Genomic DNA, 24,432 nt, shown 5'->3' with positions numbered 1-24,432 from the left:
TCCACACACCATGGACAGACAGTGCTTTTTGTTTCAAAGAGCAGCGATTGACAAATTATTTGAAAATGCCTGTCAGCTTTGGAAGCATTTCAGAGTTATCAAATTTCACCTCTAGACTATTACTTCTTTCCTTTGTGCCTTTTTCAATCACATAAAAGTCCCTTTCAGGTAACTGCCACATCTCACTCCAGGGACGGCTACATTTTATTGGTTTTTAAAGTTAGTTCTACCAGATGAAGCTTATGCTGAAGTGCTAACTCAGCTCCGGTCAGAAAATTCAATCTTTCTTTTGTGTGCATCAGGATATGTGGATTGATTTATAACAAGAGATATGGAACCACAGAGGCAAAATGCCCTTTACAGGACCCTCCATTTAAACCCCTATTTATTTCAGATTCACTGGAGACACGCTGCTTCCTGGAAACAATGGATTCACAACATTACTTAGGTAAAGAATGGAACAAAAGAAAAGCTTATTTCTGTAGAGACAGTGAACCCAAGTCTTCAGACAGAGCTTTCAGTTATTCAAAAAAATAAAAATCTGATACTCAAATACTTTTTGCAATATCTAGTTAAAAGAATCTGCAAATAATCTGGGTACTCATAGAAGATAACATTTCTTTGTAGAAGACAACATTTAAGTTTATTCTGTCCAATCCAGCACTTTAGTGACAATATCTGACTCGCAACTTACCCCTCTGGAGTGCAGATTCAAATTTCTTACCATCAATTCAAGGTAAAGTCTGTAATCTACATATTTATTTGTTTCATTTCATATTCCCTGCTCTTGTGCACTGACAAAAACATCTGCTGGGATATTCCTGAATCTTCACAGCAGGTGATATGGATTTGGCATTAGACAAATCCACCACACCTTCCTGTGATCAATATATCCCCCTACGTGCACAGGTGCCACAGGCTCCTGTGTCATGTCACCATTTACACATTTCCTTCAACTCCAAGCACTTTTGTTCTTCTGAGACAGAAGATGTAAATCCCTGCACAAGCTTGAGGAAAATATATCTTTTAATATTTGTAAGCTTGTAAAACAAGTAAAACCCCAACAATTACTCCCCTTTTATCTATTTTTAGTAGCTGGTATTGATACTACATCCACCTCACAAAGAGGGACTGAGCACAAAGCAGAGAAGGTGTTTGACCTCCTCTGAGGATTTTCTCTCCCCTGGGTACCCCAGGGCAGACAAAACAGACCACAAAAAATCTGCCTCTGCAGCAATCTGCCTTCAGGAACCCACAAGTGGTAAAGACTCCAGCTGCAGATTCCTCCCCACCATCTTCACAACTCAAGCTGCTACTGAATCTTAATCCTTTCTTTTTCTGCTTTTTTTTGATTCTTGCTAGGAGATGCCAACCCTCCTCTCTGCAAAGGCAGGGCTCACTGATCTGAGACAGCAGCTGTTTGGCAGGTCTTGAAACTACAGGTTTAATCACAGGCTTAGCCAGAAATAGAGTAAAGGATTTCCAGAATCTGACAGGATAAAACAAGTATTTAGTCAATCCCGCAGTTGCAGTCTGCAGATGCCAAATCCCACGAGCAGGTTGGCTGTTCTGTATTAGGGAATTTCACTGTGCCAGATCCCTGGAAGTGTCCAAGGCCAGGCTGGATGGGGCTTGGAGCAACCTGGTCTTGGGGAAGGTGTCCCTGCCCACGGCAGGGGCTTGGAACAAGATGATTTTTAAGGTCCCTTCCAACCAAACCATTCTGTGATGATTAAACTTGAGAATAACCATGCCTAAAAACCCTTGCTAGATAAACAGGCATCCTCCTGTGCTGTCAGCAGTGTAGCTCTGTATCAGCAAGTTTTAAAGACAGGTTTCTTCTCTTCTTCCTTCAGTAAAACAAGGTCCTTCCCCAAACACCCACGTGCTGAAAGTCACACTCTCCGTGCCCAAACACGAGGCTTTGCAGCAGCTTTGACAAAACACATTTTATTCACTCTGTAACAAATAAAAGCCCCCTCACACGTGCCTCAGTCCTCTCAAAATCCCGTTCAGCCATGTAGGCTCACTGCACGGATGGCACCCTGCACAAGCACAACAAAAAGGCTTTACTGGAGCCTTGGTCCCCTCTCATTGCCTCAGGTGCAGGGACAGAGAAGGGTAAAAGAACCAGCCTCTAGTGCGTGCAGGGCAGCTCTGTGAACAGAACCTTTTACACTGTGAATGCTGAGATAACAGGTAACGCGTGTGTGCCCTGAGGGTCCTGGCCTGGCCCTGCACTTCGGCGGCAGCGGTGAGACAAAGGCCGAGCCCCCTCTGGTCCCGGCTTGCCCCGCACTCTGAAGCGGGTCCCACAGGCCGCAGGGAAGAGGAGGTGAGCAGCAAAGACCCACACCCACCACCCCCGCGCCGCAGTCCCTCACTGGGGACGGTGAGCACAGCCCCGGGGGCGGCGGGACGGGGCTGCAATAGGAGCCAAAGCGCCCCCGCACGGCCCCGCCCCGCTGAGGGCAAATGGCGCCTCAGCGCGCCTTGGCGGTGCCTCACGGCAGTCGCACCGCCCCTCGTGACCTTCCGCCAAAAAAAAAATAGTCCCTCACCCATCACCCGCAGCATCTCGGGATGAAGATAAACCGCCCGTGGGGACAGGGACTTGGCTACCCGTGCGGACAGGGACACAGAAACCCGTGGGGACAACGTTACGGCAATTCTGATCTGGCCCCGAAGACAGACGGGACGGAGGCACGGCCGGATCCCTCCGCGCCCGGCCAGGCAGCGTCCCGCACTGCCATGGCAACCCCACAGCGCGAGCTTCCGTTGCCAGGGCTTCCCACCAATCAGAGAAGGGAGCGCGCGGTGAGCGAGCCAATCAGAAGCGAGGACGGCTCCGCCAAGTCGAGCCGAGCGGGACCGAGCCGGGCCCGAGCCGAGCCGAGTCGATCCGAACGGGGACGAGCCGAGCCGAGTCCAGTCCGAGCGGAGCCGAACCGAGCCGAACAGGGCCGAGCCGAGCCGAGCCGGCGCTGTCGTGGTCCCTGTTTTTTTATCCAAACTTCGTTAAATTGTATTACAAGATCTCGGACATCCCCCTGCAGTGTAGCCCTGTTTCCGTGCCCGAGATGTTTTGTTTGTTTCCCTGGGAACAAGAATTTCAGCAAACTAAAACATCTCAGGCACGGAGCCAGGCCTACACTGCAGTGCTGACCATGACACCAAATCTGAAACTGCATCAGCCAGAAATACCATCAGATGAGGGAAATGTCTGGGCTTTTTCCCCCAGCAGTGCTGCACTGACACACAGGTCTCACAATAACTGTGAGCCACGCAGACTGAGTGTTTCCTTACACTTTACACTTTGTTTTGCAAAATGTGTTACTGTGATTGATTTGCCAGCGCCCCAGGCAAGAGGAGAGCCTTGTGCCCAGCGGCCTGCGGGAATGGGGATCCCCTGCACAGCTGTGCCCAGGGTGGTTCATTTACCTGCCCAGGGACTTCTGGCAGCAGCGTGTCAGAGCCAAATCCCTCATATCAGTCTGGAAAGAAAGATTTCTATAAACAATGCAGTGAAACCACCTGTAGCTGCCAAGTTAGTCTCACTGATACAGAACATGAAAAAAGGACATTTTTCCATACAATGACAGTTCTGCCTGTGCCCAGAATCACAGAACCACAGAATCATTTAGGCTGGAAAAGACCTAAAGATCATAAAGTCCAGCCATTAACCCAGCACTGCCAAGCTCACCACTAAACCACGGCCCTCAGTGCTACATTCACACGTCATCCATCTTCAGGGATGGTGACTTCACCACTGCCCCGGGCAGCCTGTTCCAGTGTTTCACAACTCTTTTGGTGAAGAAATTGTTCCAAATTGTTCCCAGGTCCTTTCCCACTGAGCAGCTTTCCAGCCACTGTGCCCCCAGCCTGTGGCACTGCAGGGGCTGTGGTGACCCAAGGGCAGGACCCAGCACTTGTCTTTGTTGAACCTCAAACCACTGACCTCAGCCCATGGATCCAGCCTGTCCAGATCCCTCTGCAGAGCCTTCCCACTCTCCAGCAGATCAACACTTCAGCCCAAATTGGTGCTGTCTGGGAACCCACTAAGGGTCCCCTCATCCAAACCATCAATAAAGACACTAAACAGAGCTGGCCCCAGTGCTGAGCCTTGGGGAAGGAGATTTGTTAAATCTAACAGCAAGGCCTTCCCCTATAAGCAAACTTCAGACTAGCTCTATCTTATTATTTTCAGCAGGACTACACACAGAACTGTAGCAAGTCCAAAAGGTGCCACTGTGTTATTTAGCCCCAAGTTTGCCTGGCTTGCTCATAATAAATTCAGGAGCCATATCATATTTGATGTGAGCTTTTTTTTTTTTTTTTTTTTTTTTTTTTCTGCTATAGGAGGAAGGCAGAAAGTGTAAAGCTGAAAGATTGCAAAAAATGCCAACACTTTCAAAATCCTGTAACAACATCCACACATTATTTGTTCTTGCAAATAGTAACATTGTTCATAACTGGCCACTGTTCCTAGCAAAGACTAATGCTAAGGTTTTCCACGGCCAGATTTGCAGTAGTTATTCTTTGGAGTTTTACTCTTGCTGTACTGGATGATTTATTTGTAGGGAAAAGAAACCAAATAATCAAACAAAAACAAAAAAACCTAAAAAAATCCCACACCAAAACCCACCCCCCCCCCAAAACCTAACAAAGCTCTTCTTTACATGTTACAAGAGATTTATGAAAATTATTTAAAGCACTGCTCAGTGTTTATTCTTTAGAGCAGATAACACCTCACAAATATACGTGTTTTTAATTTTCAGACAGAAACAGCACTGTCGTGTTGAGTGCAGTACAGTGTGAGGGGGATCTGAACTTGAAAAAAACATCTCCATTACAGCAATTCTGTATATGACTTTTATAATAATTGATTTTTTTTTTTAATTTATGTCCTTGTGTTATTATAGCAGACTACTTTAGAGAGAAAGGTAGATGACTCAACAGAAAACTTGACTCCATCAACCTCAAGAGTGCTCATTAGGAAATAAAATACAGAAGTTCAAAACTTTAAACAAGAAACTGCTGCTTTACAACATTCCAGCTGCTGAGCTCCCTTCTGTTTTTTCAAGAACACTTGTGGGCTTGCTGCTCACAAAAGGACTACCCTATGCCTCTGCCCTCTAAGTTTCTTAACTGAATTGAAAGTGGTGTCTTCAGTATTTGCTTTAAGATGCTTTGCCTTATCTTTCTAATGCTGTATTTCAGCCTGTTTCCAGATAAGATAGTTATCAATCTCACTAAGCAAAGTAAGTTCTTTAATGGCATTACGGCTATGCAGGGGGCCACAGACCCAAGGGACAAAGGAAATGGCTACATTAACACACTTTCAGACTGTCCTGTACATCCTTGAATAATAAAATGTATTTTTATCACGTGAATTTGCATTGTCAATGACTGCATTAGAAAGTTGTTTTAAACTGCAGTGGATTGCAAAGTCCTCTGGGGACAGTGGAGGAGGGACAGTGTCAGTACCAGCACTGAATCAGGCTGTGTGTACTACAGACCAGGCTTCATGAGCTTTTCATCCTCAGAAACACATCAATTATTAGCTCCTCAAGTCACCTGAGAATAAAGAATTTTTAGCTATACTGAATTCTAAATTTGTTCCGTTTCAAAGGGGAGTTTAAGAGCCTGAATCCAAAAAATCTCATTATTCCAGGGAAAAAAAAATCCACAGAAAAACCCCACACATATGAGATACCACTTTTAAATAGTCTGAAGCGTCAGTTTTATGCCCTGACAGCTCAAACACTCAAGAGCTGATGACCAGGACACAGAGAAAGGCGGGATCAAAGCACAAGGAGATATCATCAGACTTTCAGAACAGTATTGACTCTGATTCCAGCCCATCAGGTAGAAACACTCGGGGTTAGAGGACGTGAACCAGCGAGCTCTGAACGCGGCTGTTCCCCAGGAACAGATCCTGGGGCAGCTTTTATGGCATCAGGGCTGGCACAGCTCCCACACCCTCAGTGCCGGGGCAGGAAACGGAGTCAGAGACCCCGAGAATCCCGAAATCCCGGCACTGGCTGGGCTGGAGCACAGCCCAGCACACACACACCGGGGCGGGCAGAGGGCCAGGCTTCCCCCGATCCCCGCCGCAAACAGATTTCTGTGCCAAGCCCGGGAACAATCCGGGTCGTTAGCAGAAATAATGGTGAGCTGTGCTAATATTTCTGACTCTTCATATCTGTCGCTCCAACCTCGGCCCGTTCCTCCCCTTCACCTGCAGGGGAGTAGCCGAGGGCGGGGCTGGAGAGGAGGAACCGGGATCGGAATCTGTTCCTGGGGACAAGGCTGGGCTTGTTCCAGCGCACGGATTGTCCGTTCTTCTTAACGGGAAAAGGTGAGTTCGGGAATGTGCTCGGGAGACACGCAGCTTCTTAAAATCGTTGTTTTCAGCCACTCCTGGCGGATCTGAGAGCTCAAAATGGTTGGAAGCTTGTAGCTCAGTTCCTGTGGTTTTTCTGTGGTTTTGAGTTTGTTTTGGGTTTTTTGGTTTTGTTTTGTTGGGGTTTTTTTACATTTTTGTGGGCCTGCTTCTAGCAACAAAGACAGTAATTTATTAAAAACCAGGTTAATGAACCCTGATAAAAGAGGGACAAAAGCTTCTTTCATATCTTATTTTTAACTGACTGAATTTGGACCCTGTGAAGACAGCAGAAACAATTGTTACGGGGTGGCATCAGGTGGGATTCCCATTGAATTTTTTTGCTGATACAGGCAAATTCTGTGGGACTGGATTAAATGGTTGAAAACAACGGATAGACAGCCAGCCTCCGAAAGAAAAGCCTTTAAACTGCATTTTATACAAATAAATGGAAGTGCTTATTCACCATCAAGTAGCCATAGAGCACCACCCTGTGGGGATTGACATCCCTGGGGTTTCAAGCCGTTTATCATTCTGCATTTGCAGTCTTACCACAAATAATTAGGTATGCACTTAGCTTTTCCTGTGATTTTTACAGCATCTGAGGAGGTACCTGAAAGACTCCTGCAGCAGAGAGATCCTTTACCAGAGGAAATCAGGCACACAGGAATCACCTCCTGAGGTAAAAGAAATAAATAAATAAGAATTTTTAAAGCCATTTGTTACCTTTCATTACTGAGATTTTTCCACTGCATGTTTAATGTGCCTGCATTCATGCAAAGTTTTTTCAGTTTGGTTTTTTTGTTGTTTCGTTTATTTTGTTTTAGAGAAAATGTTAGCAGCCTATTTTGATCGCCCAGGAGGCCCAGAAAATCTCTATATGAAAGAAGTGGTGAAACCAGATCCAGGAGAAGGAGAAGTTCTTGTGAGGGTCTTTGCCAGTGCTCTGAATAGGGCTGATTTACTCCAGGTATGTGTATGTTAAGCAGATTTATGCATCTAAAAACAACAAAGATTTTTCAAGCCCCTCTGTGAAGTCTTGACAGATCTGATAAGCTAAAAGAGTTTAAACCTGGTGAACATTTGGATGGGAGAGTTCATAGGGCTGAAAGAAGAGGTGTTTGTTGATTCAGCAGATAAATGTTTTTATCTGAGTTAGTGCAGGGCTGGGCTGGTGTGGAAAGGCAGCCGCCTTTCAACAAAACATGTAAAACCAAAGCTCTGTCATGCCAGATCTTAGACCCTTTTCTGGGCATTTGAGATGAAAAAGAAACATTCCAATGGCACAATTCTAGTGGGAGAAAATTCATTCAAATTCACATTCAAATTATTAGTTTGAGCTGCAAGCCATGCTCCGACCTCCACAGCAGGGATTAGCCTGGACTCACAAGTATTTCAATTTATTCTTATTTTAAGAATAAAACTTAGGAAGAATAATACTTAAGAAGCAGAAGTCTTTCCAGAGGTTAGAAAATCCTTAAATTACTGCAATATATGCAGAGAGCAAAATCAGGATTAAACAAATAGGAATTTAGTCCGGAGATGTGTGAAAGAAATATTACAGGTCATTACATTCACTGATGTTTGGCTTTTCCTTCCTTGCCTTCTTTCTTTTTGTTTTATTTTATTTCAGAGGAGAGGGAAATACCCTCCCCCCAAAGGAGCAAGTGGCATTTTAGGGCTGGAAGCAGCTGGGAGCGTGGCCGGGCTGGGTCCCAGCTGCTCGGGGCGGTGGAAGGTCGGCGATGCAATGATGGCGCTGCTCCCCGGGGGAGGCCAGGCACAGTTTGTGACAGTGCCTGAAGGCCTCCTGATGCCAGTTCCCAAAGACATGACTTACACTCAGGCTGCAGCCATCCCTGAAGCCTGGCTGGCAGCATTTCAGCTGCTCCATTTCGTAGGTGAGAGGTGCATTTGCCCATTTATCTCACCAAAACAGCTCATCTTCTTTCTGTTGCAAAATTCTCTCCTTGATGCCTCCATTTGAATGTTGTCTGCTTTCAAAGAACCTCTTCTCTGTCACTTTGTTCTTGTGGGTCAGAATCCAGTATGCCAGACACAAATCCTTGAATCTTAACCACCTCTCCCCAGTGCCAACCTACCCTGCTGATTACATATTTACAAGGAAGGATATGGAAATATGGTCAGATTTCTTTTCCTCTGTATTTCTCACTGAATGGTTTGGGTTGGAAATTATCTTAAAGATCATCTAGTTCCACTCCTCTGCTATGGACAGGGACACCTTCCATTAAGACTAAACCCTGAAATTATTCTCATGTTTCCCACACACCTGAAAACACATCTTACTTCTAAGGATCTGGCTTCACTGCATGCATGACCATATCAACAACTTTATCACTAATTGCTTGTGGATCTACAGTAGGCAACATCTTGCACCTCATTTAACAGAGATATTATTTGTAGGTAAAATCTACTCAAGCTGATTTAAAATAGACAGAAGCCCACACTCTTCATTTTAAAAATATACTGCCAAGGTAATAAACGGCAGCACTTCCCTGGGTTTTCCTCAGGTGAGAAATACACTCTTCAGCGGCATCTAAAAGATCCGATAAGGAACAGAAATTCCAAATATAACTTACCTGCAGACTTGCTTCAATCCGTGTTGCTTCCTAGGGATCAGTGGGAGGCCACTTGGTGCCTCACTTTCAGGAGCAATTGGTTACATACCAATGAATGCAACCAATAGATGGTAAAATGATTGGTAGGAGAGGTCTTTAATGTTACCCAGCATTTCTGGGTAACATTGTATTTCTCAGCAATATCTCCATTGCTGAATGCCTGACTTCTCAGTATGAACATCCTCCAAGTGTGTTTTCTACTGATGGTATAAAAGGCTGTGACTGCACCCACTTAAGCATCTTGGTCCCAGATGCCCAGAACTGCACATGGCCAAGACAAAGTCCTTCCACTGAGGTTGGTAAAATGATGTCCTGTCAGCACACTGCAATCTCTGCTACTTCTGGATTTCTCTCTTTTCTGAAGGCTATGAAGGTGCCCAATTGCCCAAAGTCCAATCAAGGGCATCTCTTTCAACCTCCTCTTCTATATCTTCCAGGCTGTTCATGTTTTAATCCAAAGGTGACGCCCAAAGGGTGACCACTTTCCTTATGCTCTCCTCCAGGAAAAGTGCAGGAGGGTGAGAGAGTGTTGATCCACGCTGGAGCCAGTGGGGTTGGCATGGCAGCCATCCAGCTGGTGAGACTGGCAAAGGCCATTCCCGTTGTGACAGCAGGAACTCAGGAGAAACTGGAAGCAACAGCAAAGGCTGGAGCAGCTGCAGGGTTCAACCACAAGAAGGAAGACTTCAGTAAAAAGGTCTTGGAGTTCACCCAAGGTAAAAATCACCCTGTGAAAGTGCAAATGAACCTCCCAACACGTGGACACACACTCAGTTTAAGCTGTCACTTGGTGAGGGAGCAGACAGTAGTGACCCTGTAAACACAACCTGATACCCTGTTCAGCCCAGAACAGGCCTTTCCTTAGTTTAATTGTGCTGTTTTCTGCATGGGCTCTCTTTAGCTCTGTCCATTTGGAGCATTAATATTGTGCCTTGTTATTGCTCCCTACCCAAGGAACTGGGGGACCAAATCCTCTCTTTTTGGTTTGAATCATCACAGAAGCATAGCAGGGCCTGGGTTGGAAAGGACTTTAAAGATCATCCCATTCCAATCCCATGCCATGGGCAGGGACGCTTTCCACTAGACCAGGTTGCTCTGAGTTCCAGCCAACCTGGCCTTGAACATTTCCAGGGATGGGGCAGCCACAGCTTCTGTGGGCAGCCTGTGCCAGTGCCTCACCCCACTTAATTCTTTAACTGTTAGAACAATGTAGTTTTTTTAAGCATTTGGGGTGGTTCATGCATGAGTCTACTTATGGGTAATAACCGATGATTCTTTTTTTGTGCCTGATTCTGTAATTCCTTACAAACCACTGTGCCAATTCCTTAATTTCAGTAGAAAGATTTAAATAAGAATTGCAGGGTTGACCCTGTACCTATGAATAACAAGGTTTTAGTCTTGCTTGAAATTCTCCCACCCTTAATGCAGCTTGACTTCATTGCTGAAATCTCTTCTGTTTCTACTTGAGGTTCTGGAGCAGATATTATTTTAGATTGTGTTGGGGCCTCATACTGGGAGAAGAATCTCAACTGTCTGAGTACTGATGGCCGGTGGATTATTTATGGACTGCTGGGTGGAGGTGAAGTCCACGGGGATTTGCTGGCACGGCTGCTTTCCAAAAGAGCCACCATCCACACCAGCCTGTTACGGTCCCGAGACAAGGAGGCAAGTACTGGCTATAAGCAGTAGATGCAGTTTGATCTTAAAATTTATGGTAGTTTTGAGAACTTTCTTTTCAAACCAGTGTTAAACACATCCTTGCAGAAAAAGCCCCACCTTGAACTGTTAGTACATACTTTGGAAAATGTCACAATTTAAGTTAAAATGTCTTTTTTTCTATTTTTATCAAATTCTTCCCTGAATGAGAGGAATGACACCCAGGACTTCTTAATGTGCTCGTGAACACCATAAATTAGATATTTGGCCCTAAAAGAAATAAAGCCCCAGTAATGGGGCGACTTGATCAAGTCTGAGGAGGGGAAAATAAAAATCTCTATTAGGTCAATTCGAAGTAGAAACCGAGGCCATTTGGATGCCCGATTATCAAAGAAAACTCATTTTATGTGGAATATTCTCAGATATGACAGTAAAAGAGCCGTAGTGAGGAGCCCTAAGGTGGATTCTGTGTATGATTTACGACCAAATATTTACAAGAACTTCATCAGTTTGATTCAAATTGTTCTGCACTGAGCTCACACCACTTGCTTTGGAGAATTTCATTCAATTAAGACGTAATAAATCTAAAAGCTTTCTTTTTGTTTGCAATTTACACTTGTCAGATGTTTTTATCTCCATGTCACTGTGACAATGTCAGAAGGTGTCTCTTGATGGCTGTGTACAGTTTATAGGCCGTGCTCTGGACACCTCGGGGAGTGAAACGAATGGAAATAACCTTGCAGGTGTTTTTTATTTTTTTCCCCAGTACAAGGAGCGGCTGGTGAGAGCCTTCACAGAGGAGGCGCTGCCCCATTTTTCCCGATGGGCCTCCCCACGTCTCCAGCCCCTCGTGGACAGCGTTTACGCGCTGCAGGACATCGCCAAGGCCCACAGGGCTATGGAGGAGAACAGGAACATCGGGAAAATCATCATCGAAATTCCCGCCTTTGTCAAGAAAGGGCCGCGGCAGTAACTGCTCCGGGGCGGTCACTGCGGGGCCATCCTGCCGCTTCTGCTCCACACCGGCACCGAGTCATGGGGGTGGCGAGGAGGGGGAGAGGATAAGGAGGAAGCGTTTGTTAAATTTTGTTTAAATTAAGGTTTGTGCGGCAATTCTGGCAGCGGATCCAACGTGAGGGGCCGGGAGTGAAGCGCGGGTGGCGGGGCCGAGCTGGAGGGGCGGGGCGGGGCTGGAGGGGCGGGGCTAAAGGCGGGCCCGGGGAAGGGGCGGGGCTTAACTCCGGGGCGGGGCTAAAGGCGGGGGCCGGAATCGAGGTCACGTGGGGAGGACTGGTCAGGCTCGGGCGCCGCCGCTTCCCGCGCGGTGCACGCCGGGATAGATCCGGTTCCTCCGTGACGGGGGCGCGCGGTGCCTGCTGGGATAGATCCGGGTTTCCTGCCCGTCGCTCCCGGGACCCGCCGCCGTCTCCGCTCCGGGCTCGGGCCCCACCGCTCCGGGCTCCTTCCCCGCCTCTCCGGGCTCCTTCCCCGCCGGTGTTTCCGTCCCAGGCCGCGGCCCCCGCTCTCTGCCCGCCGCCATGGCGATGCAGGCAGCCAAACGAGCCAACGTGAGTGCGCTGCCCCGTCCCGGCCCTGCCGGGCAGGGCTCCGGTTTCGTCCCGCTCCAGGCACCCCGCTGCCCTGACGGGAACGCGGCAAGGGGGTGGAACTGGGTGGTATTTAAGGCCCATTCCAGCCCCAGCCGTGCCGGGGGGTCAATGATTCCATGATTTAACCCGTAGGCTGCTGGATTTAAGGTTTTCAGTGCGTTCTCTGGGTCTGACACCCCGCCTGTCCTTCCCCCACCAGATCCGGCTCCCTCCGGAGGTCAACCGCATCCTATACATCAGGAACCTGCCGTACAAAATCACGGCCGAGGAGATGTACGACATTTTCGGGAAGTACGGGCCCATCCGGCGGATCAGAGTGTGAGTATTGCCAGTTTCTTTGGGCCGTGCGGGGTTTCCCAGCGGGAAAGGCTCAATGCCTCGGAGCAGCGCCCCGGGTGGGATGTGGTGATGCTCTTAACACGTGAATTTGTTAGAAAATGATTCTGCTGGGAGGTGCAGAGAATGCGCTTAAATTTGAAGTGAACTTGGGGAAGTTGATAAAATATGAGGTTTTTTTTCTCAAGTAAGTTTCAAATATAGCCAGTGACTTGGGGTAAAAATAGGAAAGGCAGAAGCTGAGCATAATCAGTTTTCTTGTTTTCTGAGCATCCAGTAATTAACCAGTGGGAAAACAGGGATGTTGCTGTTGCTGGATCTGTTCACTAGAAACAAACGCCAGCAGCAATCCCCGAGTGCCAGAGCCAGGCTGTCCTCGGGCCACACCGTGTCTGGGTGGTGGAGATGTGACTTTAGAGCCTTTTGCTCTAAAATGTGTGGGGATTGTACAAGTCTGCAGCAGCTCTGACATTCTCCTGGTTAGCTCAAATGCTGAGGGCCTGAGCTTTGATCATCATAGGAGGGTTTGTGTTGGAAGGGACCTTAAAGACCATTTCATTCCAAGCCCCTGCAGTGGGCAGGGACACTTTCCACCTGACCAGGTTGCTCTGAGCCCCATCCAACCTGGCTTTGGACACTTGCAGGGATGAGGATCCATCCACAGCTCCTCTGGGTGACTTGTTGAATTGATTGTTGTGTAGAGTGACTTTGCCAGAGTTGCCCTCTGTAGGCAAAGGACACCAAGGGGCCACGTGCTGCTGGTGCCACGCTGGGATGTGACACCAGACAGACCCTTCTCCAGTGAGGAGGGGCAGTGGATGTGGCTGGAGAAGTGGCTGAGGAAACAAGGGGCAGTGTAAACACTGCCTGGCTAATTAGGTGGATTTTTTGCTAATGAGCATAAAGGAGAGCCAGTACTTTAATTTTCTGAAAACACGTGGGCTGGAACAGCATGAGAGTGGGATACAGAATTAGATTTTCCACTGGAGTGATGCACTGGTGTGTGCATCCAACAGTTTGTTCAGAGCTACTAATTCATGTAATTTCCCACAGAAACCCCAACATCATCTGTGCCAAGGCATAACAAGTAAGCCCCTTTGTAAAGGCTTTTGTGCTTTGTGCAGTGTTGTCCCCATTCTCCTCCTCACTTCTGCACAGATCCCAGTGTGGATTTGTGTGACACCATTTATCCTCGGGAGTTCTCAGAAGCACCTTAGAGACAGTTGTGATTGTGAAGTCTCTATTGCCATCTTTTAGTCGAGACCTTTGGGATCTGTAAACTCTGGGCTCATTATTGTTACATGTCCAGACCTGTGTCCCATCCCTCAGGTGAAGGACATGGAATTGGTGCTCCCTTGGGTGATGGCTGTGCCTCAGCTGTGGGCTTGCACCAGCAGGGCTGTTCTGCCTCTTAAACTGACTTTGTGACATGCCAGGAGCCCTGTTCCATCCTAGAGATAGATCTGATCCAGACAGCCACTAACTGACAGGTCTTGTAATATTAAATAAAAGCTAATTGCTATAATGAAGATTTAAATTCTTTCCAGACACAACATGGCAGCCCTGACAAAAGCTTCAACAACCCAGCTGTTGTAGAGAGGTGCATTTCCCTTATGGAGCAAAATACAGCACATTGTCTTGTTGTCTGGCTCTGAACTGGTGTGGAAAGCAGGGATGTAGTTTAATACCTAGAAAAACATAACAAATTGTTTTTTAGTGAAGTTGCATTAGTTCATCTAATCTCAGTCACTGCGAAATAAATGAAGTACTCCTTGTTAATTTTATTTGGCCTTGATTGTGCCCTTGGTGTGCAGAGGGAACACCCCTGAGACCAGAGGAACAGCCTATGTGGTGTACGAGGACATCTTTGATGCCAAGAACGCCTGTGACCACCTGTCAGGGTTCAACGTCTGCAACAGATACCTCGTGGTTCTGTACTACAACGCAAACAGGGTACGTGCACCTGGGCTGGGGGTCACCTCTGAACAGAGCTGGCACAAAAATACAACCCCAGCATCAGCTGGTAAAGATAGCTGCTTGGGGATTCTTAAGAAATAAAATCCAAACTGTTAGAGGGAGTGAATGGGATACACAGTCAGAGTTTCGTATTTATTTGGTGATTTGTGTGCAAAAAAAAAGTACCTTTGGACAAAGGGTGTGAAAAACATGTTAGTGGGGAGTGTACTCTGGAGGAGAGGATGCAGAGGGCCCACAGTTGCACAGCTGCAGGTGAGATCTTTTTTATGGGTAAAAAGTCTCCAGTTCTCTATGTCCTCTGTGTCACTGGCAGCATCCAGGGCCCTGGGACATTCTCCAAGGACAAGAATCAAACAATGCTCTGGGTGTGTGTTGGTGATGGAGTTCACAGTGATGCTTGTTGCACATACTGGGAAATAACTTCATAAGATGAAAGACTTCTTTCCTCTTCTTACATCTTTTATTTTCCTAATTACAGGCATTCCAGAAGATGGACACAAAGAAGAAAGAAGAACAGCTTAAGCTGCTCAAGGAAAAATATGGAATTAACACAGACCCACCAAAATAAACTGATCTTTTTTGGAAAACTGTTTTCAAGCCCTGCTGGCGACTCCTTGGCCTAATGTCCTGGATTTGTGAGATAAGAATGTATTCTATTTGCCATCTGTTGGAGGTGGGGGGCAGTTATCTTATCTCTTCCAAGAACAATGTCTCCCTCCGGGGAGATGTCTCCTGCTAATGGGCCATTAAGTGACTCACTGCATGACTGATAAGGTACATCATCCCATTGTGAGATGCTCCACCCAGAAGGAGGAACCAAGCATTCCTACCTGCATGAAAATAAGCTTGGTCTAAGCCATCGGCCCAGTTTTTCTTCACTGGATTCCCAGAGGAGCAGCCATCTTCGCTGGATTCCCAGAGAAGCAGCTTCTTCCCTGCTGGATTCCCAGAGGAGGACCAGGCCCATCTACTCTATCACCAGACCTTCACAGAGAACTATACCCTTCTACAGGATCTCTGCTTCAGCAGCATTTCATCTGCCACTGCAGGAGGCACAGCCACCATCCAACTGGACTTTTACCAACACCCTGACTCCTCAGGGTGTCAGGTTTTCTGACTGTATCAGTAGTTTTGTTTGTACTAATTACATTTGTTGTTCTTTTTTTTTATTTTAGTTTTTTCTAGTAAATAACTATTATTCCCATTCCCATACCTTTGCCTGAGAGCTGTTTTTTTTTATTTTGAAATTGTGGTAATTCGGAGGGAGGGAGGGGGTTTACCTTTTCCACTTCACAGGAGGCTTTTGCCTTCCTTTACAGACTCCTGTCTTTTCAAACTAAGACACCTAAACAAAGGAATTCTTAGCAAAGTGTAAATTTTTCTCTTATAAATTTGATAAGCTGCAATATGAGTCTTTATATCTTCAGAATAGATAAATAAATGCAGAACACAGGGAGATCTGCTTTAAGATTAAATCCCCCAAGGTGACATGGCTTCTGTGTGCTGAGGGTGACCTGCTAAAGGCTGCATTGACCTGTTTGTAGCAGGAGCTCTCAAGAAGGGACTGAGCAGGTTCTGTGTTTGACTGGACAAAGCCCACATTTGTAACAAAGTTTCTTTCACAAACTGTAGAAGATGAACTGCTTTTAAAAGGATCCAGCTGATAAGGGGACTCCAGTCCAAGTACCTTGTTCCCAGTGTTGATGCCAGCTCTGATCTGCTGCAGTGAACCAACCCAGCTCTCACACTACAAAAAAAAAAAAGTGTTTGGGGGCTTTGTTGTGTATCCCAGGTTTGACTGAGGATTTGGTGTGAAGAGCTCATGACCAAAATGAGACAGTAGGTGAAGGTTTTCATTTTGATACCTGTAGTGTGATTGTTTTCTACTTGGCATAGATGAACTGTAACACATTTTCTGTACATACACTTTTTTTGGTGTAGCATCTGGTGGAAGAAAAACAAATTTACATTTTTTAGCTCTTTTTTTCAGTACTCATGTTACGTGTATAAAAATGAGTGTGATCCCGAGCGTGCATAACTAGTTTCTTTTGGAAGTGGGAAAAATAACCTCTGCCTGTGTTCTGAACCAGCTGGAAGTTGTGTGAATGTGGGTAGTATCCTGCCTTGGGAGGATTTATTTGCATGGTTGTTTGCAGGGGATGTTCCACTCCCTGACTATAGAACTTCCAGCCAGTGCAGAACCAGGACAGATAACAATATACTTTGACTGGGATTTGTAATTCAGTTTTGTTTTTCAGTGCATTGTCATAGAGGCATGCTTCCATTTTCTGAAGTTATTTTTTGTTGGAATTTGTCGATTCAGGAACAATGCAGTGTCCATTTGGTGAAAAAATAAACATCTGCATATTTTCCTTTTTTTTCATCAAGGCTGGCCTGGTGCTGTGCTCCTCCTGCATGTACCTGTGCTGTCAGGAGTCACCCATCACCAGGCAGGAGCTGCAGCACATCCATCTCGGGGTACAGGGATGTCCATGTGTGTGACAGGAGGGTGCCCAACTGTGGGAAGAATCCCCACATCTCCCCTGGAGGAGATCCCTGGCTGTTGCCCTGTGCTGTGCACCCCGTTGGGCAGCTGGAAGGGGCTCACAGCAATACTCACATTCACCACCTGAAACCAGTGAGGAATTGAACACTTGTCATTTTGCACTGAATGGTCTGATTTTCTTCATTCCTCAAAAAAACTTACAAATTCATAGATGCTACAAAGAAAAGTTCAGTAATGGCTCATGGAGAGTGAGCTCCAAGCCAGCTCTGGGGGAAAGCAGCCCCGATGGCTGAGGTGTGATTTCAGATTTGGGTGCTTGAAGCCCCATCCTGTGCCTGTCCCAGGAGCATCCCACTGGAGCAGCTCTGCCCTGCCTTCCCTTGCACACAGGCCCTGGGGATGTGAGCCAGAGCCACGCTCTGTGTGCTTAGGGCAAGACTCCTCCATCCCTCCATCCTTCCCTTAAAACTGCTGCTGCTTTTGCAGCAAGAAGCCTTGCAGGCCACAGTAACCCTGGCTGAAGTCAGAACAGGCACTGGGAGACCTGGAGCCCAAGCTGGGTTAGGTGAGCGGTCCCTCCATGGCCAGCCTGCCTTCCAGGTCCTGCCCATCAGATTGACACAGAGTTCCCAGGCAAGAACCAGATTGCTCTAAAAATGTTTAAATTGATGAAATACTACTGGGAGATTTGCTTCTGTGTGAGCATCCATGGCTTTTCAAGGATTACAAAACTGCTCTGCCCCATATATATATATCTTTTATACATAGAAATACATGTATTTATATGTGCTCTGTGTATACGTACACATCCATGTACCAAACACCTGGATAACTTGAAATCATTTACATCAGCTGCTGGGCATGGAGAAGGCTCCTTGCTGAAATGGGAACTGGAGATGCTTGTTGCTATGCTGGATTTATAGTTCTAATAAATAATGAACACTGATAATAAATACCAGACTGCCAATAATGGTGCTGCGTGCTGCCAGCCCTGTTTTAAATCATATGCAAATACCACATTGCTTCTGTCAATAGCAGAGAGCATGGTGCTTGCACTGCAGTGTCTGTTTTGATGAGGATTTGATGCTGTTTGAAAAACATACATAAAAAGCCATTCTTTAGGGTAATAAAATTAATAAAAATTCCTTCAATGAATCCTCAAGATCAGCAGCTTTTGATTTTTCTGAGAGCTCAGCTGCCGTCTTTCATTAAATATTCCATTTCATAGTTTTTCTTCCAGTGCCTGTTCAGGGCTTTCAATGTCCCTGCACATGTAACAGGAACATCGGGAAAATCATCATCGAAATTCCCGCCTTTGTCAAGAAAGGGCCGCGGCAGTAACTGCTCCGGGGCGGTCACTGCGGGGCCATCCTGCCGCTTCTGCTCCACACCGGCACCGAGTCATGGGGGTGGCGAGGAGGGGGAGAGGATAAGGAGGAAGCGTTTATTAAATTTTGTTTAAATTAAGGTTTGTGCGGCAATTCTGGCAGCGGATCCAACGTGAGGGGCCGGGAGTGAAGCGCGGGGGGCGGGGCCGAGCTGGAGGGGCGGGGCTAAAGGCGGGCCCGGGGAAGGGGCGGGGCTTAACTCCGGGGCGGGGCTAAAGGCGGGGGCCGGAATCGAGGTCACGTGGGGAGGGCTGGTCAGGCTCGGGCGCCGCCGCTTCCCGCGCGGTGCACGCCGGGATAGATCCGGTTCCTCCGTGACGGGGGCGCGCGGTGCCTGCTGGGATAGATCCGGGTTTCCTGCCCGTCGCTCCCGGGACCCGCCGCCGTCTCCGCTCCGGGCTCGGGCCCCACCGCTCCGGGCTCCTTCCCCGCCTCTCCGGGCTCCTTCCCCGCCTCTCCGGGCTCCTTCCCCGCCGGTGTTTCTGTCCCAGGCCGCGGCCCCCGCTCTCTGCCCGCCGCCATGGCGATGCAGGCAGCCAAACGAGCCAACGTGAGTGCGCTGCCCCGTCCCGGCCCTGCCGGGCAGGGCTCCGGTTTCGTCCCGCTCCAGGCACCCCGCTGCCCTGACGGGAACGCGGCAAGGGGGTGGAACTGGGTGGTATTTAAGGCCCATTCCAGCCCCAGCCGTGCCGGGGGGTCAATGATTCCATGATTTAACCCGTAGGCTGCTGGATTTAAGGTTTTCAGTGCGTTCTCTGGGTCTGACACCCCGCCTGTCCTTCCCCCACCAGATCCGGCTCCCTCCGGAGGTCAACCGCATCCTATACATCAGGAACCTGCCGTACAAAATCACGGCCGAGGAGATGTACGACATTTTCGGGAAGTACGGGCCCATCCGGCAGATCAGAGTGTGAGTATTGCCAGTTTCTTTGGGCCGTGCGGGGTTTCCCAGCGGGAAAGGCTCAATGCCCCGGAGCAGCGCCCCGGGTGGGATGTGGTGATGCTCTTAACACGTGAATTTGTTAGAAAATGATTCTGCTGGGAGGTGCAGAGAATGCGCTTAAATTTGAAGTGAACTTGGGGAAGTTGATAAAATATGAGGTTTTTTTTCTCAAGTAAGTTTCAAATATAGCCAGTGACTTGGGGTAAAAATAGGAAAGGCAGAAGCTGAGCATAATCAGTTTTCTTGTTTTCTGAGCATCCAGTAATTAACCAGTGGGAAAACAGGGATGTTGCTGTTGCTGGATCTGTTCACTAGAAACAAACGCCAGCAGCAATCCCCGAGTGCCAGAGCCAGGCTGTCCTCGGGCCACACCGTGTCTGGGTGGTGGAGATGTGACTTTAGAGCCTTTTGCTCTAAAATGTGTGGGGATTGTACAAGTCTGCAGCAGCTCTGACATTCTCCTGGTTAGCTCAAATGCTGAGGGCCTGAGCTTTGATCATCATAGGAGGGTTTGTGTTGGAAGGGACCTTAAAGACCATTTCATTCCAAGCCCCTGCAGTGGGCAGGGACACTTTCCACCTGACCAGGTTGCTCTGAGCCCCATCCAACCTGGCTTTGGACACTTGCAGGGATGAGGATCCATCCACAGCTCCTCTGGGTGACTTGTTGAATTGATTGTTGTGTAGAGTGACTTTGCCAGAGTTGCCCTCTGTAGGCAAAGGACACCAAGGGGCCACGTGCTGCTGGTGCCACGCTGGGATGTGACACCAGACAGACCCTTCTCCAGTGAGGAGGGGCAGTGGATGTGGCTGGAGAAGTGGCTGAGGAAACAAGGGGCAGTGTAAACACTGCCTGGCTAATTAGGTGGATTTTTTGCTAATGAGCATAAAGGAGAGCCAGTACTTTAATTTTCTGAAAACACGTGGGCTGGAACAGCATGAGAGTGGGATACAGAATTAGATTTTCCACTGGAGTGATGCACTGGTGTGTGCATCCAACAGTTTGTTCAGAGCTACTAATTCATGTAATTTCCCACAGAAACCCCAACATCATCTGTGCCAAGGCATAACAAGTAAGCCCCTTTGTAAAGGCTTTTGTGCTTTGTGCAGTGTTGTCCCCATTCTCCTCCTCACTTCTGCACAGATCCCAGTGTGGATTTGTGTGACACCATTTATCCTCGGGAGTTCTCAGAAGCACCTTAGAGACAGTTGTGATTGTGAAGTCTCTATTGCCATCTTTTAGTCGAGACCTTTGGGATCTGTAAACTCTGGGCTCATTATTGTTACATGTCCAGACCTGTGTCCCATCCCTCAGGTGAAGGACATGGAATTGGTGCTCCCTTGGGTGATGGCTGTGCCTCAGCTGTGGGCTTGCACCAGCAGGGCTGTTCTGCCTCTTAAACTGACTTTGTGACATGCCAGGAGCCCTGTTCCATCCTAGAGATAGATCTGATCCAGACAGCCACTAACTGACAGGTCTTGTAATATTAAATAAAAGCTAATTGCTATAATGAAGATTTAAATTCTTTCCAGACACAACATGGCAGCCCTGACAAAAGCTTCAACAACCCAGCTGTTGTAGAGAGGTGCATTTCCCTTATGGAGCAAAATACAGCACATTGTCTTGTTGTCTGGCTCTGAACTGGTGTGGAAAGCAGGGATGTAGTTTAATACCTAGAAAAACATAACAAATTGTTTTTTAGTGAAGTTGCATTAGTTCATCTAATCTCAGTCACTGCGAAATAAATGAAGTACTCCTTGTTAATTTTATTTGGCCTTGATTGTGCCCTTGGTGTGCAGAGGGAACACCCCTGAGACCAGAGGAACAGCCTATGTGGTGTACGAGGACATCTTTGATGCCAAGAACGCCTGTGACCACCTGTCAGGGTTCAACGTCTGCAACAGATACCTCGTGGTTCTGTACTACAACGCAAACAGGGTACGTGCACCTGGGCTGGGGGTCACCTCTGAACAGAGCTGGCACAAAAATACAACCCCAGCATCAGCTGGTAAAGATAGCTGCTTGGGGATTCTTAAGAAATAAAATCCAAACTGTTAGAGGGAGTGAATGGGATACACAGTCAGAGTTTCGTATTTATTTGGTGATTTGTGTGCAAAAAAAAGTACCTTTGGACAAAGGGTGTGAAAAACATGTTAGTGGGGAGTGTGCTCTGGAGGAGAGGGTGCAGAGGGCCCACAGTTGCACAGCTGCAGGTGAGATCTTTTTTATGGGTAAAAAATCTCCAGTTCTCTATGTCCTCTGTGTCACTGGCAGCATCCAGGGCCCTGGGACATTCTCCAAGGACAAGAATCAAACAATGCTCTGGGTGTGTGTTGGTGATGGAGTTCACAGTGATGCTTGTTGCACATACTGGGAAATAACTTCATAAGATGAAAGACTTCTTTCCTCTTCTTACATCTTTTATTTTCCTAATTACAGGCATTCCAGAAGATGGACACAAAGAAGAAAGAAGAACAGCTTAAGCTGCTCAAGGAAAAATATGGAATTAACACAGACCCACCAAAATAAACTGATCTTTTTTGGAAAACTGTTTTGTCTTAGTTTGAAAAAACAGGAGTCTGTAAAGGAAGGCAAAAGCCTCCTGTGAAGTGGAAAAGGTAAACCCCCTCCCTCCCTCCGAATTACCACAATTTCAAAATAAAAAAAAAAAACAGCTCTCAGGCAAAGGTATGGGAATGGGAATAATAGTTATTTACTAGAAAAAACTAAAATAAAAAAAAAGAACAACAAATGTAATTAGTACAAACAAAACTACTGATACAGTCAGAAAACCTGACACCCTGAGGAGTCAGGGTGTTGGTAAAAGTCCATTTGGATGGTGGCTGTGCCTCCTGCAGTGGCAGATGAAATGCTGCTGAAGCAGAGATCCTGTAGAAGGGTATAGTTCTCTGTGAAGGTCTGGTGATAGAGTAGATGGGCCTGGTCCTCCTCTGGGAATCCAGCAGGGAAGAAGCTGCTTCTCTGGGAATCCAGCGAAGATGGCTGCTCCTCTGGGAATCCAGTGAAGAAAAACTGGGCCGATGGCTTAGACCAAGCTTATTTTCATGCAGGTAGGAATGCTTGGTTCCTCCTTCTGGGTGGAGCATCTCACAATGGGATGATGTACCTTATCAGTCATGCAGTGAGTCACTTAATGGCCCATTAGCAGGAGACATCTCCCCGGAGGGAGACATTGTTCTTGGAAGAGATAAGATAACTGCCCCCCACCTCCAACAGATGGCAAATAGAATACATTCTTATCTCACAAATCCAGGACATGTTTTCAAGCCCTGCTGGCGACTCCTTGGCCTAAACAAAGGAATTCTTAGCAAAGTGTAAATTTTTCTCTTATAAATTTGATAAGCTGCAATATGAGTCTTTATATCTTCAGATTAGATAAATAAATGTAGAACACAGAGAGATCTGCTTTAAGATTAAATCCCCCAAGGTGACATGGCTTCTGTGTGCTGAGGGTGACCTGCTAAAGGCTGCATTGACCTGTTTGTAGCAGGAGCTCTCAAGAAGGGACTGAGCAGGTTCTGTGTTTGACTGGACAAAACAAGCCCAAGCCCACATTTGTAACAAAGTTTCTTTCACAAACTGTAGAAGATGAACTGCTTTTAAAAGGATCCAGCTGATAAGGGGACTCCAGTCCAAGTACCTTGTTCCCAGTGTTGATGCCAGCTCTGATCAGCTGCAGTGAACCAACCCAGCTCTCACACTACAAAAAAAAAAAAAGTGTTTGGGGGCTTTGTTGTGTATCCCAGGTTTGACTGAGGATTTGGTGTGAAGAGCTCATGACCAAAATGAGACAGTAGGTGAAGGTTTTCATTTTGATACCTGTAGTGTGATTGTTTTCTACTTGGCATAGATGAACTGTAACACATTTTCTGTACATACACTTTTTTTGGTGTAGCATCTGGTGGAAGAAAAACAAATTTACATTTTTTAGCTCTTTTTTTCAGTACTCATGTTATGTGTATAAAAATGAGTGTGATCCAGAGCGTGCATAACTAGTTTCTTTTGGAAGTGGGAAAACTAACCTCTGCCTGTGTTCTGAACCAGCTGGAAGTTGTGTGAATGTGGGTAGTATCCTGCCTTGGGAGGATTTATTTGCATGGTTGTTTGCAGGGGATGTTCCACTCCCTGACTATAGAACTTCCAGCCAGTGCAGAACCAGGACAGATAACAATATACTTTGACTGGGATTTGTAATTCAGTTTTGTTTTTCAGCGCATTGTTGTAGAGGAGTGCTTCCATTTTCTGAAGTTATTTTTTTTTGGAATCTGTCAATTCAGGAACAACGCTGTGTCCATTTGGTGAAAAAAATAAACATATGCATATTTTGCCTTTTTTCATCAAGGCTGGCCTGGTGCTGTGCTCCTCCTGCATGTACCTGTGCTGTCAGGAGTCACCCATCACCAGGCAGGAGCTGCAGCACATCCATCTCGGGGTACAGGGATGTCCATGTGTGTGACAGGAGGGTGCCCAACTGTGGGAAGAATCCCCACATCTCCCCTGGAGGAGATCCCTGGCTGTTGCCCTGTGCTGTGCACCCCGTTGGGCAGCTGGAAGGGGCTCACAGCAATACTCACATTCACCACCTGGAACCAGTGAGGAATTGAACACTCGTCATTTTGCACTGAATGGTCTGATTTTCTTCATTCCTCAAAGAAACTCTTACAAATTCATAGATGCTACAAAGAAAAGTTCAGTAATGGCTCATGGAGAGTGAGCTCCAAGCCAGCTCTGGGGGAAAGCAGCCCGATGGCTGAGGTGTGATTTCAGATTTGGGTGCTTGAAGCCCCATCCTGTGCCTGTCCCAGGAGCATCCCACTGGAGCAGCTCTGCCCTGCCTTCCCTTGCACACAGGCCCTGGGGATGTGAGCCAGAGCCACGCTCTGTGTGCTTAGGGCAAGACTCCTCCATCCTTCCCTTAAAACTGCTGCTGCTTTTGCAGCAAGAAGCCTTGCAGGCCACAGTAACCCTGGC

The 24,432-nt window shown here is 47.2% G+C and overlaps 3 protein-coding genes across 4 annotated transcripts; all 3 read left to right on the top strand.

Annotated features, from left to right (window-relative positions):
• Positions 1-6,281: 6,281 nt before the first annotated feature.
• On the top strand, positions 6,282-11,653 carry TP53I3 (tumor protein p53 inducible protein 3; the record flags this gene model as incomplete). Its single annotated transcript, XM_083856134.1, has 7 exons — positions 6,282-6,361; positions 6,984-7,067; positions 7,213-7,355; positions 8,019-8,286; positions 9,528-9,740; positions 10,493-10,689; positions 11,447-11,653. Exons 3-7 carry the CDS (start codon positions 7,218-7,220, stop codon positions 11,651-11,653), a joined length of 1,023 nt encoding a protein of 340 aa, XP_083712260.1. The 5' UTR covers positions 6,282-6,361; positions 6,984-7,067; positions 7,213-7,217.
• Positions 11,654-11,998: 345 nt separating this feature from the next.
• On the top strand, positions 11,999-15,220 carry LOC310907292 (splicing factor 3B subunit 6-like). Its single transcript, XM_083857389.1, has 4 exons — positions 11,999-12,248; positions 12,490-12,608; positions 14,441-14,579; positions 15,082-15,220. The coding sequence occupies exons 1-4, from the start codon at positions 12,219-12,221 to the stop codon at positions 15,169-15,171; spliced, it is 378 nt and encodes a 125-aa protein (XP_083713515.1). The 5' UTR covers positions 11,999-12,218; the 3' UTR covers positions 15,172-15,220.
• Positions 15,221-18,763: 3,543 nt separating this feature from the next.
• SF3B6 (splicing factor 3b subunit 6) lies at positions 18,764-21,993 on the top strand. 2 transcript variants are annotated; one of them, XM_083858345.1, is made up of 5 exons: positions 18,778-18,899; positions 18,942-19,047; positions 19,289-19,407; positions 21,240-21,378; positions 21,880-21,993. In XM_083858345.1, exons 2-5 carry the CDS (start codon positions 19,018-19,020, stop codon positions 21,967-21,969), a joined length of 378 nt encoding a protein of 125 aa, XP_083714471.1. In that variant the 5' UTR covers positions 18,778-18,899; positions 18,942-19,017; the 3' UTR covers positions 21,970-21,993. The 2 variants fall into 2 exon arrangements, with proteins under 2 accessions (XP_083714470.1, XP_083714471.1); XM_083858344.1 differs by having other exon boundaries at positions 18,764-19,047.
• The last annotated feature ends 2,439 nt before the right edge of the window (positions 21,994-24,432 follow it).

This window comes from Zosterops lateralis (genome assembly GCF_965231275.1).
Source record: "Zosterops lateralis genome assembly, chromosome: 3".
Lineage (NCBI taxonomy): Eukaryota > Metazoa > Chordata > Aves > Passeriformes > Zosteropidae > Zosterops > Zosterops lateralis.
Note: the sequence above shows the minus strand (reverse complement) of the source record. Positions and strands in the feature narration are given on the sequence as shown.

Excerpts from the sequence above, each read along its gene's own strand:
- LOC310907292 (XM_083857389.1), top strand. The coding sequence starts at position 12,219 with ATGGCGATGCAGGCAGCCAAACGAGCCAAC. Across the intron at positions 12,609-14,440 it reads CCCATCCGGCGGATCAGAGT|AGGGAACACCCCTGAGACCA; the intron begins GTGAGTATTGCC and ends CTTGGTGTGCAG. Across the intron at positions 14,580-15,081 it reads TGTACTACAACGCAAACAGG|GCATTCCAGAAGATGGACAC; the intron begins GTACGTGCACCT and ends TCCTAATTACAG.
- SF3B6 (XM_083858344.1), top strand. The coding sequence starts at position 19,018 with ATGGCGATGCAGGCAGCCAAACGAGCCAAC. Across the intron at positions 19,408-21,239 it reads CCCATCCGGCAGATCAGAGT|AGGGAACACCCCTGAGACCA; the intron begins GTGAGTATTGCC and ends CTTGGTGTGCAG. Across the intron at positions 21,379-21,879 it reads TGTACTACAACGCAAACAGG|GCATTCCAGAAGATGGACAC; the intron begins GTACGTGCACCT and ends TCCTAATTACAG.